Here is an 18,146-nt window from a genome sequence, read left to right as displayed (position 1 = left end):
TGTGTGTGTGTGTGTGTGTGTGTGTGTGTGTGTGTGTGTGTGTGTGTGTGTGTGTGTGTGTGTGTGTGTGTGTGTGTATGTGTGTGTAATATATTTCATTAAAAAACGGGACCTAAAAATGTTTCATTCATCTCAGCTGGGACTATAATTTTATCAGATCAAAGTATAATGCTTCCCAGAAACATTTTCCCAACGACAAAAGATCATAGCAGACGGTGAGGATCGCGATTTTCAAGAAGCGACCTTTTCTATTTCTTTTCGTCGATCGCGAATGGCTTAGTTTAACTCTGGAGAAACCCTCGAAGTCTTCAAGGGGAGGCATGGAAGGTGGCAAGAAGCGAGCATTGGCCAGGCAAGGGTGGTTTGAGGTTAGGGTGAGGTTTAGGGGGTGGGGAAGAGGTGGCGAGACCTCGTAAAGGGGGTTTCAGCAGGCGCTGATATAAATTGAGCTTGCCATCAAGGCAAGCGGCGGGATCTGCCCGAGGCCACAAGATATATAGGAGTAGCTTTCAGCACGCCATTGAAGAATAGTCCGACTCACTTCGCGGAAAAACGCCTCGAATCGCCACGAAACGAGATAACGTTTCTCTTTCGTGATTCCGCTCGGGATGGGAGAAGCTTTTCGCGATGAAATCTTGATTCACCGTCTCAAATAGTCAATTTACAGGATTAATATTTTGTAACGGTATAACAAGATAATAGCCCTTAATTCGACAAATCTACATTATCGCATATTAAATATTTAATTAACTAAATATCAAATTTAAGCAAAGAAGATTATTCAAAGCGAATTTTAGCGCCTAATATATTGCGTAAATTTTATAATTAAATTATCATTGGTATCAATTTTTTCAATAAGCACGATCGATTGCAATCATTATTGCTTTTGCATAGATCGAAAAGAAGAAAAAAAGAATTTGATAGAAAAATGTTTCAATAAAAGATCGATAAAAGATAAATAAAAAAAACATTAACGTCCTTTAATAGAGAGAAAAAAACATTAAGGCCTTTTATAAGCGATTTTATAAATTAAAATTATTATAAATTCGTGACTTGTTTCCGATTGTTAATAATAAATTTTTATTGTATTTTCTATACACTCAAATATTTCATCTCCACAATATTATTGACGAAAGCAATACACTTTATCGAAGCTACTCTATTTTATATTCCTTAGGATTATTTATAAATTTTTAATTGAAGAGAAATTTTTTAATAATTAACATGTTTTCATGAGTCAATGAAAGAACGCGCGCTGGATGAACCAGGTGGTGATAAATTTAATGAAAATAAATACTACATAAGTTGTGTTTGCAGGATGTGACCCTGATTGATGACGGTGGTCGGGAGACGGAGTCTGAGGGTAGCAAGACGCATTACCCGGACCGCCCACTGTTTCATGTTGCATTGCGCCATCAGAAGAGAGATTTTCGCTATGCCATTAGTGAATCACCTGACTTTTAACGTAGAATTAAAAATCGGTTACTTTGATATATTATTACGACACATCTATATTATGTAAAAAATATGAATATTACATATGAATATATTACATATTGTTACTTCAAATAACACATGAACACATTAATGACACTGATTTAGTGATAAGATTTCTGTTTCTTAATGATAATTCTTATGTATTTTTAATCGTTTAAAAAGGTTCTACTATCTACAAATTTGAAAAAATCAACTTTCTAAAACTTTTAGAATTAATCTCACTCTGAAGAGTAAAATGTGTCTCTCTCTCTCTCTCTCTCTCTCTCTCTCTCTCTCTCTCTCTCTCTCTTAAAGATTGAAAATTGAATCGCTCTTTTTCAAGACTGACTCAATTTTCACTCTTTGTAGAGATTTCATTACAATGAATTTAAAGAGAAGGAGTTTACATTTGAAAATCTCTTCAAATTTAAACAATTTACTTTTTTTTTTACTTTATAGAATAAAATGCATAAGAATTATCATATTTAAATACTAAAAACTTTATACAAATCAGTCATTTTTTATCTGAAACGTTGCTAATAAACTTTATTATCTTAATTCATTTAAAATTAAACATAAATGTAGTTTTATATCATTACATTTCACATATTGCAAAAGATATTTAAATTTTTTATAATATATTATATATTTCATACAGCTATACATATATTATATTATAAATATATGCTATGAGAAGTATATACATGTATGAAATATATACATATATTACAAATTTTTTATATAATTTATTATATAAGATTATTATATAAGAATTTAATTATATAAGAAATTCAAAATGGAATTTCTAAAAATTAAAGGGTAATGGAATTTTTGGAAAATTGTATCCCTCTTTTTCAGTATGAAAATCTTACAAACATCTGTTACTTGTTGAAAAACAAAAATTAATTAAAATTTCTTTCTCTCTCCATGTTATCTTTATACAAAAATTTCTGAATATGCAAAATTTATAGAAGCAACAGCACTGTTTTACATTTCGAATGTTATTACTGAGAAAATAACTATCTTATTAGCACACAAATATGAGAAATAGGTAGCGCAAGTCTAATGGAAGATTCCAAAAATTTATCGCAGCAAGAAGAGAAACGCAAGCAGTTTCCTTTAGAGCACATAATCTCATAAAGGGTTTGACGCGAAACACGACGATAAAATGCATACTCGGTGCTCTCACATGCACCTCGGCCATAAACTTGATCCATTTATACTTTATTATTATTTCACGGGCGCAATATCGTCGGCTTACGATACATGTCGTCAAATTAGCTCGAATTGCTCGTGGAACTGGATTTACTTGTTGGGATAAACTTGCTCGCAAAAGTCTATATGGCATCGTAGGTACATTTACGAAAAATCTACCTATAATATCAAAAATTATATTATTATTATTAATATAATTAATATATTTTATTGTTGTATATTACACTCTCAATAGTGTGAATTCTTCTATATTAAACTATACGATTATTTAACATTTTTTAAATTCTCATAAAATTAATTTCTTACAATTCAAGTATATGCACATTAAAAATCCTCGCAATCAATTCTTTCATTAATCGGGTGAACCTATGGATTTTCGCTGCTTCGAAATTATTCAGTATTGCAGACGTCATAACAAAATGGGCGTTAGATGATGCTCCCTCGGGGTCATCGCGGCGACACAATTTATCCATCGAGAACCCTAATGCCCTTCCGCGGACCTGTTACCTCGCACGTCTACACGGGGATGCTTTTCTCCCCGACCTTGTTACATACGCGCGCATCCGTATGCGTGTAACGCGTTTCGTGCCGTACCCTACACGCGATATTTTTCGGGCGGCGACACGTAAGAGCTAATATCGCGGCCTATGCATATTTATACGGCATTAAAAATCACCCCTCCCTTAAAATGCATAGACCACTGCATAGCAGAGGCGCTGGATCTTCGCAGAGCGACGCAGAAGCGGGCCGAAGCGACGGTGGGCGAAGCGAGATTCGCGCACGCGTTTTACACTTTTTCATCGCTTTCCAAAGTTCCATTTCATACAAGGAAAAGCAAATTGGTTTATCATTGCAAATTTTACAAACATCATCCTAAATTATTTCAACATTTCGAAATGCTAATAATGACATAATAACAAAAAAAAATAAATTTTTACATTTCATTTCGATGAAACCTTTGCTTGAGATACTTCGAAGAGCACAGAGCTATCGTGAAATAAGATCATATGTAATACAAACAACTTTCTCATAATATTATCATTCTAACGATATCAATATATAATTACTTCTTTTGCGTATATAAAATTAAAAAAATCACTAATAATTAAGAAATTTTTCTACAAATTTATTTTAATACAAATAAAGGAAAGAGCTCTATTAAAATTGCTTTATTAAATTTGCCTTCTTTAAAATAAGTCTTTATATTTAAAATTTACACAGAAATATTATTAACCCTTCGATGCGACTTCTAGGCTGAGGTCCGATTCACGCTCATAACACTCATGAGCATCATTTGTTCTTGTTTAACATTTGATAAACAACAAGAACGAAATGATTCAAAAAGCATTGTGAGCATGTGAATCACAGTCCTAATATGACATATCCAAGATTTCTTTTATTTTGCTATAATGCTATAACTTTTTATTATAATAAAGATATGTACACTTGCTTGTTAGTTGTTATCATTACATCCTTTAATATGTGACGTTTCAATTGAAAAAAAAAAATTGTTACAATATGTTCATTTTTATGCGATATTTTTATGTCGCAGATGTCCATGATATTGTGATAGATATGTGACAAACCGCGTAGAATGGCAGGGTTAAGTATCTACAATATGTACTAATTGCAAGATTCGCTTCGACGGAATAAAACTCTTTTCCCTTACTCGTCACATATTGATCCACTTCTATTTCTTACTGTTTAGATTTATTTGTTATTTTTTTATTTTCCTCGTACTCAATTCTGTTAAATACTTTCAAATATACGGATAGGTTCGTCCAGTAATTTAAGCGCAATTTCTAAATGCCAGCGCGGATTTCTAAATGCCCTTTATCAATTTCAGTATTATCATTTGATAGATTTATTTTTTATATCATGTACATAAAATATAGTCTATTTAATCTGTTGCGATGTGCTATTTACTGCAATCCCTATGGAAGAAAGAAAGAAAGATTAAAGACTATTTAAAAGACGTTAGAAGAAGATGCCCAAGTGTGCATGCGACAACGTGACGATGATTTAACGCGACGCTCGTTCATGCTCGAGAGTGATTCGCAGTATAGTAACTTGATGCATCGTCGTAAAACACTCGATTGCCGCGTACACATGTCCGGCCGTACGCCAAATATGTGTATCCGTCCGCAATGTGAACGGGCGATAATTTATCGTTCGAAAATTTTACAGCTCAATATCGCATCTCGATCATATTCGACTTTCGATACCGCACGCGCGATACCGTAACTCCGCGTTAAAGGTATTGATTTTGCAATAAACGTCCTCGGACTCGCGTTTCCTTTGCGCACAGTCGACCGGCGGAATTATTGACTTTTTGCGGGACGATATCGCTCGAATCGGATATATTCCCCGGCGCGTAATTTCTCGTTCATAAAAGCTTATCGATGATGACAAGCGCAATGTGACAAGGACGGTCCATCCTAATAAATAATTAACATTTTCAAAGGAACGCTTTTCCAGTCGCGAGCTGTCGACTCCGGGGATATTCAGAGCTCATTGAAACTTCTCCCTTTGAATCATAACGTTTAAATGCAATAAATAGACGAAGACTTCGCGCTGACTTGTATATAATCACAAATTAATCGTCATTCAGCACAATTGCATAATAATAAAGATTAGATTGAAAAATTAATATCTGTCGCAATTATAAAACTCACGAATATGGAAACGTCACTTTTAAGTTGGAAAAAGCCACGGTAAGTTCCCCGACACGAGCCAACGCGAAACCATTTCCCATTTCTCGGGGCAAGACAATAACGAACTACATTTATCCTCGCTGCAGTCACTTGCTTATCCCAAAGGACGGCCGAATGACATCGCCATTCATCCGGTTCCCGGGGGATACTTTGAAAGCAATACTCTGGCACCCGCTACCGTGGACGAGCTACCATCTCTCTCCTGGCATATGTGACTTCTGGAACTAGCGATATATAGAGAGGCGAGAAAAGTCACTGGTGCTTAGCCATTGACTCCTCCAAGAGACTATGTCTCTCGTACAGTTACCGTAATTTATCACAATCCCCTGATTTGTTCCTTAATTATAATCTATAATCTTATTCATACAAAATTCATTACAATCTCATATGTGCGTGTATTGCATTGGGAAAAACATTTTTGGTACTTGTGACTGTAATTACACGTCACGATGATAAATAATTATGATTATTACTACAATAATATTAGTAATAATAACCATACGTGTAGTTCTATTAACAAATATACATAGTTTGCAACCAAAAGTGACTGTAATTACAATTACTGTTACCATAAAGATAGTTTCAATTATTATATTTTATAATCATTTTTAAGACAATCATATAAAATAATAATGCCAATAGCTATAATTATAGTCATTTTCAATCGCTAATGTATATTTATTGAAAATTATACATATAATTATTATTAATATTATTATTAATATACATATTATAGCAGCAGTAAAACCACAATTACAGTAACATATAATTGTAATCACAAACATAGAAATTTTTTCTCACAGTGTCTACGTATGCGGACGTATTTATTGTATTTCCTTGTGTTCATTTAAATCTTGTAAAAATTTCCTAAAAATTCCCAGATTTTCGAAGTAGTTTTTGTTTAAGATTCTAGGTAAGAAGATTAGTAAATTACTTAATACTACTTTGAGATAAATTGGAATGGAAGTAAGACAAACAAACTATATACTGAAAATTAGTAGAAAACAGGGATTCTATTTATATAAACTACGTCTATTATTTTCTATAATTGGAATCATAAAATTTATTGGATAGTGCAGAGGAGACTCACTAAAATATAATATCAGTGAGTTACTCTATTTTGCTAACTATTGTCTTCTATATACTCACCTTGACTATTTTATGAAAACTCGCAAAACACACAAGAATGTATGTGCTATATTAATTATTAATTGATTGTCAACATTTTGCAGATAGGCCTCAAAGCAGTAGTTTTGTTGCCGTATTTTTGATTGTGTGTATCTAACACTTAATTTGCCGTCATTTAATGCTATATACCTTATCAGTGTTGTACAACAGCAATAAAGATTATTTGTCTCTTAACTATAATCTAATACAAACAAGTGCAAAATTTACATTGCTCTTATATGATCTTTTTCATTACTTTTTTTAATTCGACAAATATCATATAATCGATAAATATCCAATATACCGGAAATAGATGAGGTTTTGCTACAGTATTCTCATGGCGTAGGAGAATCGCGAAAATATTTTTATTCCACCTAATGTTGGTTTTTTTTTATAAATAAAACGACATTATCGAAAAAATGTTTCGAAAGATGCTAGCCATTTTCACATTAATGATTTTACATCGCGATTCCGGAACTCAAACAATCGAAAGAAGTTTGTCGGATCAGCGGTAACACGACTGCGATAATCCATGAAACGATCGCGCGCGAGACTAGTAGGTAATTGTTCTTTTTTGCGGCCCTGAAAGTTCGCGCTCATCGACGAAAGGTCGTGTCCCATAAAATTTCCGGCAGTGGCAATCGAAAGGACCCTTCAGCCTAGAAACGAGCAGTTACCTGAGGCAGTTAAGTTAAATGCCTGTTAGCAGACGTTAACTGCCCGGCGCTATGGGTTCTATTCCGTGGACGATTGCAATTTTAATCGCCTCTTCATTATGATTAAATTTAAATCGACTGTGTGCAGTCTAATAAAGCTCGTTCTATTCAACGCCGCTCTCTCGAAACAGAAAATGTCTCCTGGGCGGATTAAAATACGCGTAATTAAAACTGTAAAGTGCCGATACGCCGCCCGAAATAAACTGTCGGCTTAGTAATAAATGTCCGGCTGAAAAAAGCTTTTCGTCTCAAATTCTCTTTTCTTCTCTCTCTCTCTCTCTCTCTCTCTCTCTCTCTCTCTCTCTCTCTCTCTCTCTCATTGCGGTCTCTAAAATGATTGGACTTTATTTGAAGCATCGAGCAGAGCGAATTAATATTCGGGATATGATTGACGGTAAGGAATAATGCCGCTCGCGCGTTCTAAAACCGTGCACATCGCATGAAAAAAAGCCGTTGACCCCGTGCGTCAATCGTGAATTCCCACTGCGAGAGCGACCTGCGGCAGATCCGCATTATTTCGCGTTTTAACACCGCGCGAAATAATGCATAATCATCAAACGACGCTTCCATTGAGAAATAATATTATAAATATTATCGAGAAGGATGGGAAGAGAGATCTGCGAAGCAAACATACGCTTTTCGTTAATTTCCATCAACGTCTTATACTTCTTTCTTGTTCCGATTACAGTAAGGATCTATCATGGGAAACTGATAGCTTAATTCGCGAGTTTACAGATTCTCAACCGTTGCAAATTTTCGCGAATAATTTTATTATAAGATATTAGAAGAGCGTAGTCATAAAAAGAACCTCCTAAATCTGATATTTTAATATATTTAGAATTTTCTGTGAATTCAAACTTGGAAAGCTTGAAGAATCTAGATTTCGTGAAAATTTAGAAGGGGAAAGCTACATTACATTTAGATTACATTGATGGTCACATCATAGTGTCTGTTTTTATGTTATTTAAACAATTTTTCGCACTTTGCAAACTTTTTTCAATGTAGATTAATTTTAATCTCTGTTCAACTTAGTTTTCATCCTTTTCTAAATTTTTATAATGGAAAAAATGTGAAGAATAAATTGAATCGAGATTAAAGTTAATCTATATTAGTAGAAACAGGCATTAATCATTATAAGTGTATTTTATATTAAACACTTACACTGTTAAATAAATTTATAATGTCAAACTACGTCAAATTATATCCAATAAGTTATTTTTATTATTTCTATAGATCGCCGCTGTTCCTACTCAATATACATCATTATTTTAACTAGTACAGTAGAGTTAAACAATTTAATTTAAGAAAATGTACCAAATTTGATTCAAATTTACTTTATTATTTACTAAGTGAATACGTTACCATGAACGTTATTTATTTTGAAACTAACTACAGAAATAGATTGATTTACATTTTGACATATATGGAAGTTAAAAATAACAAAATGTTATTTAACTCGAGGGATTGAATTACCATTGCTCCTTTGATATCTAACAGTGTAGATTAACCATCATTGTCACTACGGATTAAAATGACCCGTAATCCGAATTTCGGATTGTGTAACTTTACGCCGTAATTTAATTTTATGCGATATCAATCAGAAGTTTGAAGTCTCCTCTATCGGTTGAGAGATTATTCAAAAACTTGTTAGTGCAGGTGTGTTGAAGAGAAAAAATAATATTTCTTTACATGTAAAAAAAAAAATTGGTTTAAACGCGCATCAGTATATATTCTTATCTGAAAGTACTACATTTACAGATTGCAGGACTCTTCCTATATAAAATAAATAACAATGAATAAAGAGCAAAGTAAGAGTCAAATCCATTTCTTTAAAAAAGTTACACAATTAAAAGAATAAATTACAAATAGGGAAAAATAAAATTGAAAAAATATATAATAAAATAAAAACTCAGTTTAAATACAAATTACAAGTTTCGGCTACCGGATTGAGTCCTCTTCAGATATTAACTTATCAAAAAAATCGCAGTAAAAAATTAATTAATTATGAAAGTACTACATTTTAAAAATACCACCCTAAAATTTAAACTAAAAAAGTTAAAAAATGAACAGGTTTTGATTTTTTATCTTATAGTTCACTTTTCTTATGTGTACGTGTACGTCTTCAAGAATTTTTTCAACATATTGTTATTTGGTTCGTAATGTTGTCATTAATAAGAGACATTTTATAAGTATATTCCATAGTTCAAAGTATATATTTTTTTTATTCGTGTCGAAGAATAGTTTTAAAATGGCAGCATTAATCGGCGAATTTGATCTAGTGTGATAATTATGAAACTCTATAAAAGCGTAACAATGAAGGGTTCATAAATAACCGTTTCCGATATTGAATAGAGGATAACTAAAAATATAAAAAATTACATTAAAAAAAAAAAAACGAAATAGATCCACATTATCATTCTTTTTCTTTACACATTACGAGAATATCGAATTGCCTGTATTCTTGCTCAACTAAAATTATTAATCGCAAGGGGCTTTAATAAGTTATTTTTCGCACTTATAAAAAACAGTCGTCGCACGTACGTCAAATGCAAGAGCCACACGAACGCAATTATTTTGATGCAGCCGGAGGAGGAAGTTGGTTGCACTTAGCGACACGGCTCCACAAACTGGGTAACGCGCCGGGGAGGATATGAGAGTACGTGAATTACCCTTTTTTATTCGAAAATGATAAAACTCGGTCTAATGTAAAATTCATTATGTCCATTACGACTAATTAAGCGGAGCGAACACTCACCAAAAATCCGTGCATTTTTCAGCGCTAAAGTCGGCGGCTCTTAATTATTTTATTTCGGACAAACGCGCAAATCCCCGGTAATTCGCTCTATATTCTATATTCTATACGCATACGTCAAATCTCGCGGTGCTATCGCGGGAATGTGCGTATCGCCGATACGCGTCTTAGGACAATACATATCGTCGCGCTAACGAGTTCGCAACGCAACAATAATTGCATTAAGACGTTAATTAAATGTTACACATAATTTCGAATAGCTGCATAATGCCACTTCGAAGTAATTGTTGTTTGTACAGCAGTTCTCACGATGCGTTACCCATGCAATTTAATAGTTGTTCATTAACGGGAATTAGAGATGGAGCAGCAATTACGCCTCTCTTCGTGCGATAATAAATTACAAATCGATGAACCGTAATATTTCATTACGCCAGCCCAAGTATTTTGTTGCTAATCAGAGATGCTTCCCATTGTTCCGCCGCATTGTGCTCGATCGGAAAAATGGTGACTGATTAATCTCTCCGTGCGACTGTTCGCTCTACCAGCAGTACGTGCGTGCGTGCGTACGTGTGTGTGTTTGTGTGCGTGTGCGTGTGTGTGTGTGTGTGTGCGTGCGTGTGCGTACGTATGTGTGTTTGTGTGCGTGTGTATGTGTGTGTGCGTTTGCATTCAAAATATCTCTATCGCATGCGGTATCGATCGAATTTTGAGTGCAACGAATTATAACGACAAATAGTTTTCTTTTCGTTTGGAAATTAATATAAACGCATATTCTATGTGTAATAACATTGCGAAATATGCTTCAATTTTTCTTAATAATAAAGCAAACGTCATCGAATTTTTGAATATTTTAAAACGCAAAAATGTATAAAGTTTATATATATCTTTGCTTTTGTTCATATAATACTGTGAACATTCCGCTCGTAACATTTTCACTTGTTTTTACATTATAAACAAATGAAACTTAGACTAACAAGAATAATTAAGTAAAAGAAATTCAATATCAAAAATATATATAGGCTCGAAAGATTATTTAATAAAATTGTTATAATAAAATTTACAAAAGCAAAGTGTGAAGAATGATTGAATAAGCAGTATCAATGAAAGAGCGAAGCAATTCTTGTGTAACTATCGCAGTTATTAAAGGGATAGAGAGGGGAGAACTGCCACGTTATTATGTACAACGCATTCGTAGCGAGCAATTTTCTACCCATTAATGCAACGATTATACAACAACTGTTTACGCTTGCTACATCAATGAGTAAGATGTAGAGTGTCATAATTTATGTTGCATACAATGTAGAATTGTAAAAACGGAATCCGTTCATAGACGAGAATTTCTTCCGATTTAAATCGCTCGATAATCTTTAATTTCTCGCGAACCATATTTATCACAAAACGATCTCTCACAGAAGTCAATATTAATTAGTAGACATATCTAAAAAATAGTTCGAGATATTTTAATTCCTAAACAATTTGTAATCTGACATACGTGCGCATAGATGAAAAAAAAGTTTAATATAATTAGTTTATTATAATTTAACTACAATTTATAGTCAATTTCGGTTCAATTCTATATTTTTGGTTATAACTATAAATTTAATTATTATAGAAGAAAGGCTCCTATTATGAGATATCGAGTTTATTTTGGGTAAATGCTAGAAGTTCATAGAATTTTGAAAATTTCAAGGCTCATATTAATGAAACTTGAAGACATTCAAATTCTAAACTTTTGTTTTACAATAACGACAGGCATGATCTAATAATGAATTTTCTATTAAATAGTTTTCAATCCAAGAGCAACAAATTCATGGTGGAACTAATAGATAGCGTTTATTAATTTAGCAGAAACGCTAATACTTTCGTATTAGATATGCCTATCTCATAATAGGGGATTTTCCTCTAATAATTATAAAACTGTTTATAGTATAAACAAGTGAAATGTAACGAGTGGAATGTTCATAGTATTATATAAACAAGCAAAAATGTATAAACTTTATACATTTTTGCGTTTTAAAATATTCAAATATTAGATGACGTTTGCTTTATTATTAAGAAAAATTCAAGCATATTTCTGTGTAATGTTATTACACAGAATATGCGTTTATATTAATTTCTAAACGAAAAGAAAACTATTTGTCGTTATAACTCGTTGCACTCAAAATAATTATAAATTGTAATAGTAATAATTATAAAAATGGAGCTATTAACCATATTTTACCATGCAATTACGGTCACTATACCGAATATTTTTCTCTCGGAATACTTTTGGAATTTTTAAACGTACGCAGACTCATATAATAATTAAAGGGAAACGCACAGTTACTTAAGTATCCCAGAACGTGAGACGAGGTGGGCGCGTGCTGCAGTAAGGGGATGATGCTGCGCATCATCGAGATCTTTTCTATTCAAGTTCATTACTGCGGAATAATCGGCATGGTATGTAATCGGCGGGCAGAGCGGAAGTAATAAAAGGAAGGGAAAATAAAAACAAAAAAGGATAACTCGGCCGTCCTTAAAACATGCGACGGGTCCGCCATGGCAAGTCAAGAAACCTTTGATAGCAACGCTCGATAGTATAGCGATGCTGAGCGCCGGCGCCTTTCCCTCGCAGCCCCATTGGTGCCGAAGGCCCTCTCCACACGAGTGCCCGCCGCCGGGTTTCCTTGGAAACGCTTCGTTCACGCTGATGTCTACCCTCGCCCACAGAAAACCTCTTTCAATTAGGCAGCCTGCCGCCCGACAGACCCACGAATCCCGGTCCGTTTTCTCTCCCGTTCCCTTTACTTTCTCTCTTCCTTTTTTCTTCTTTTCCATCTTTTTTTTTTTAATTTCCTCTCGCCTGACGTTTCCCGCTTCGCCGAAACGGACACGCGCCACTATAGAGTCCTAGGTAAAGAAGTCACCGAGTGCACCACGGGTGACTTTGAAATCACTAATTCGTTAAACAATAGGAAAGTGCGCGCCGAGGTCAATATGTCACGCGAGTCTGCAGAGAAAGAACGTTTGGATTTTTCTGATATTCCAAAGTTTAACTAAATACAGCTGTAAATATATTTTCGTTGGACCATCTTAATTAATAATTGCTCATAATAAATAGAACGCTCGAACATAATAAACAATGTGGCAAAAAGTTTTGATATTCTAATCATCAACTGGGTATCTCTAGTTATTTTGATGGTCCAAATAAAATTATTTTCAAATCTATCTATCTAAACTTTTAGATAGATATTTTAACGAAACCTTTCTTTCCATGCGACATGATAAAATTTACGTCGAGAAGCAGACATTGCAATAGAAGAAAATATCGACTTCTTAAAAATATATATAACATATTATGGAATAAGTACGCGGGAAAAAACGATATCGGAATGAGATTAGCATGTGGAAAAATAATTTATAAGCTGCGCAAATTAAAATTCACGAATCGCTGCGAACTTCGAGGTATATCTCAATTGATTGCAGAAGCTATCTTCTTTTTTACGTAACTAAGATTGTCTCGATTGTAAAGTAGCCTTAAAGTACTCTTAATCGACGATATCTTGATAACTGTTCCCGTCATGCAGACAGACAGACAGACAGATTTTGTTACACAGCAAACAAGTACGGGAATACGCGTCATATCCGGCCAATCGCATGTGCGAATTTATAAATGCGCACGCGAGAGGGAGCGTGGCTGATTGGTATGCGGCACAACGCCCAGCTTGACTGACGCCTCCAAGTTGCGAATAAAATTTTCATGAATTTCTATTAACTCCGTTTTTCTAGACGTGCCCCGGAGACTTAAAAAAGTTCTGTCAGCTGATAGCCCGCGGGGAGGTCAAAATCGCCCTATCGCGCTGGTCAAATCCGATCGAAAAGATAATTTTCCAGCTGTGTGATTTTTAAATTAATTTAACGCATAAAATTATCGTCAAAATGTAAAGATTAAGAGTAATTAAGGGTAATTGATATTTAAGAATGTTATCCACATTTTCAAAATCAGTTTCAATGTAATGCATTTCCTTTCGATCCTCTAATCAAACAAAATAATATCAATCGCAAGCATAATAAATTGGAAAACCTTAGTTTATAATTTTCTCTATTAATTTTCATCACTTTTAGTGACCGCTCTTTATTGTTCTGAGTTTCATTATTGCGTAAAATTTTTCATTTTAAAGCGAATAATGCTCCTCCGTTTTCAAAAGTAACAAAAACAGTTTTTCAGAAAAAAAAAACTATTTTTCAACTTGACAGAAAATTAATAATAAACTAAATATCAGCAAAAGAATATGTTCTTAACATGGCCAAATGTTATTTTTGTCACTATCATTTCATAACTCTTAAAAATCATCCTTTTTAAGCTGTGTGACAACCTTGATGGTTTTTTTAACCTTTTAAATTGTGATCACGATTTTGATTTTGAAAACTAAGTTCATTTTTAATAATTGATAGGGTAATGTTTATTTAACTCGTTCATGGTAATAACTTGAAAATCAATTTTATTAATTGCATTTCTTTTGAAGTAAGGGAGCAATATCCCATATGCTAACTTTCCTTTCAAATCTTTAATCAAATATGCGCTAATAATGCGTCCAACAATCAAACGAAGAGGTCGATAAACTCTTACATAAATAAGACAGTGAAATTCAAGCCTTTTGGTTTCATAAATTCTGAAATTTCCGTCAGTTTCGTATTTAGATAAACGGCGGAAATCACGAAAGTATTCTTGCTGTCAAAAACACATCATACTTGTTAAATTATAATGCGGAAGATGCCTCAATTTACCGTGTCTTTTTTAATTTGATCCGACGTTTATTGTTGACGCGTCTATTTTTAATTTTTATCGTTAATATGCGCTATTTTTGATTCGTTACACCTCTGCATATTAAGACAGTACAATTAATTCTCTCTTATAAATCATTCCTCTAAATATTTCATTCCTAAAATAAAACTTATCTCTGAATTACATGTTAGGCAATAACGAATTTAAACTGTAATTATGATAATTGATAATAAATCCATATATACACGGAAAGAATGATTTTGCTGAAATATCTACAATTTTGCTAAAGATACAGATTTAAAAATAATTTTGTTGAACCATCAAAATAATTATGTAGGAATCTAAAAAAATAATAATGATACAAAAATTTTTTATATTCTAGCAGTTAGTTTGAATTTCTAATAAAACTATTTTTAGATTTGTATATCCAGCAAAATTTTATATCTTTCAGCAAAATCGTTCTTTCTGTATAGAGTGACTCGGAGAGAAATACCACAAGGAGGAAGACGTATTTTGTTTGTAGCTTTTTTTCATAGAACGCGCGTTGAACATTTTGATTATGCACAAGCGTGTAATAAACTGCGCAATTATCGACGGAAAATGTTTGTGTATCAACATCGAAAAAGATTTGACGAAATACAGCTTACTGTAAAACCGAGCAAATAATATAATTTTGATTACTATTTCTTAGTCGTCATGTGACTGATATAAGTTATATAATTTGTAATAGTTTTATATGCATAAATGTTACACTGACATCTTCCTGTTCAGACTTGAGGGAAAATAACAATAAGTATAAAACAAATGATCTTTCCTAATTAATACCAACATTAAAACAATTATATAAATTAAAATTTGGAATACTTTATATAGTTCAAATTATTTTAAGTTAATCAAATGCTGTTTAAACAAATAAAAACTGCAGATAAGTAAAACATGCAAGTTTATTGCGTCATATCATTTAATTTATGGCATCTTATCCGTATGTGTAAGAACAAGATGTCACTTTTCCAGGATATATCAATTTTTTCCAAAATATCAAAAGTATTAATCTATATAAATAAAAAAAGGTCTCTAGAATATAAATATTTCTTCGTAACTGAGTTCAATGACATTAAGAAGTTATATGACATTAAGAAAGGCTTAAATGCGTCTTCTCTCAGTCTTCTTACATCTTTTATATTGAAAAGACTTGAATAGATTGATACGTAAGAGAACAGCTTTTGAGGGGATCGTGGTTGAAATTTCTGGATCTTTGATCTCGGAATTCCTGATGCCAGGGGCAGGACTTGCGAGCTTCCGCAAAGTTTCGCGGTCGCCTTGCAACCAAGTGGAACCCACCAAAATTCGGAACCCCGCAGGGCGAGGGCTTAGCTACTGCTCCAAGTTTCACTTTAATCCAAAAAGCCGAGGTAGGCCGGCACAATTGATTCTACCAAAGTTCCGGTACTATCTGAGATACATTTCTGAGGAAAGCTATGAGGTTACCGTATGGTGAGAATTTATGATATCTTTAACGCCTTAAAACATTTCTAAAATGTTATACGTCCGTGTCACCAAATTTGTACAATCAGAGACATTATCTTTTCATATTTATAAATTTTTATGAATGTGTTCTTTGGGTCTTTCTATGTTCGGCGTATTATTGTTTTGCTCATGCAAAAATCTATATTTTATGTAATAATATATATATATATATATATATATATATATATATAACAATAATAAATCACTACAATAACTGAGACACTTATATAAATGAGTCGGTCATTGCACAAAGTTGTGCGCATATGTTACAAGAAATTAAATCTAATTTTCTGATGAGGAAAAGATAATAAAATAAGTTAATAAGAGCATATATAAGAGTCAAGTACAGAAATTGATGTGCAAAAACAAATAAGAAATTGAATGTGATAAGGTTTCAATTATACATAGCATTACATACGAGTACGTTAAAACTTTCAAATCAATTTACATTTTGGCTACATTCTCGAGTCATCTTTAAATCTTAGAAACACTTTTGAAAGATAATTAATTTTTCCGATGAGTCGTATCATAAAGAGTTTGATCAATGTCCTCTTTTTAATTCAATAGCCGATTTAAATAAGCGTCCAAACTGATTTGTAACTATTTTAAAATGTATAGCAGAAGCTCGCACGTAATTCTGGCACAATGTGAAGTCACGCGATAAGTTCTCTAGCACACGTTGAAATTAATCATTTCGTGCCATCGGCAGTGTGTACACTTTGACCACACCTACCTGAACGCGACTTTCCGTGAGGCCGATCCTTAGTGCTATTTCCTCCCTCAGAAAAATATCCGGGTAGTGAGTTTTGCCGAAACACCTTTCGAGCTCGTTGAGCTGAGCCGGAGTGAAACGCGTCCGATGTCGCTTTTGCTTCGCAGGTTTATCATCACCTTGCCCGATCCCCGCCGCGCTACCTAAAATGCAGAACCATGGTTAAATAACGTAAAGAATTGAATTTTCTCCGGTTACTTTCAGTCCTACTTGTTAATAAAAAAAATACGGTCTTGGCTATCGGTTACCATATAAGTATAAAGCACTCTCAAATTATTCCCTCCAAAGAGTACTAACAATAATAAAAGTCAAAAGAAGAATAAAATAATTCAATTGCTGTCGAAATAAAATGTATTTCAATAAAAATTTATTTAGTTTTTAAATTTATTTTTCGTTATGTATAAAACGTTTACGTCAAACTTTCAGGATGCTTTATATACAAGGCTACATTTAAAAGATAAAACCAGATTTTCTCTGCTCCATATCTTCTACATTTTGAAAAATAGAAAATAAAATGTACGTTGTGTGTATACTCTATTTATTTCAAAATTAATCGATATAAAAAAATCATCTATATAATAAAAAGTGTAAAATCGATCAGAGTAATATCACAAGGGTAATATCAATAAGGTTTTTCCTTCTTTTCAGATCGCATTGTAATAATATCAAGATATTTATTTAATAGACAGTTATCAATTTTATTTTAATTTCAATAATTGTTTAATAAATATCTTTTTAGATTAATATTTATAGCTAATGGTAAGATATTCCATAACCACTACGCTTATTAAATTTAACATGTACTGCACATCGATCAATAGCTAAATTTTAAACTAATTGTATTTAATGCGCGTTTTAATCAATATTTTCGTTTCTAAGTTTTATTTATATAACTTCAATGTTAACGTGACGTGTGAAAATGACATGGTTAATTTAACATCAAATCCGGAGTAATAATTTTGAAAATTGATATTTTAATTTAAGATATTGTTCTGCACTGAAAAAAATTTCTAAATCTTAATTGATCTATTTTTATAATATA

General features: G+C 32.9%; 1 protein-coding gene across 1 annotated transcript in view; it reads right to left on the bottom strand.

Moving 5' to 3' along the window:
• LOC108747485 (homeobox protein orthopedia-like) overlaps positions 1-18,146 on the bottom strand; it is a 47,874-nt gene that overhangs the window by 21,919 nt on the left and 7,809 nt on the right. Inside the window, exon 3 of the mRNA XM_018484995.1 lies at positions 17,066-17,247. Coding sequence (XP_018340497.1) covers positions 17,066-17,247 — 182 coding nt within the window. The remainder of the gene's footprint in view (positions 1-17,065; positions 17,248-18,146) is intronic.

This window comes from Trachymyrmex septentrionalis, unplaced genomic scaffold (genome assembly GCF_001594115.1).
Source record: "Trachymyrmex septentrionalis isolate Tsep2-gDNA-1 unplaced genomic scaffold, Tsep1.0 scaffold108, whole genome shotgun sequence".
In the NCBI taxonomy this organism is placed as follows: domain Eukaryota; kingdom Metazoa; phylum Arthropoda; class Insecta; order Hymenoptera; family Formicidae; genus Trachymyrmex; species Trachymyrmex septentrionalis.
Note: the sequence above shows the minus strand (reverse complement) of the source record. Positions and strands in the feature narration are given on the sequence as shown.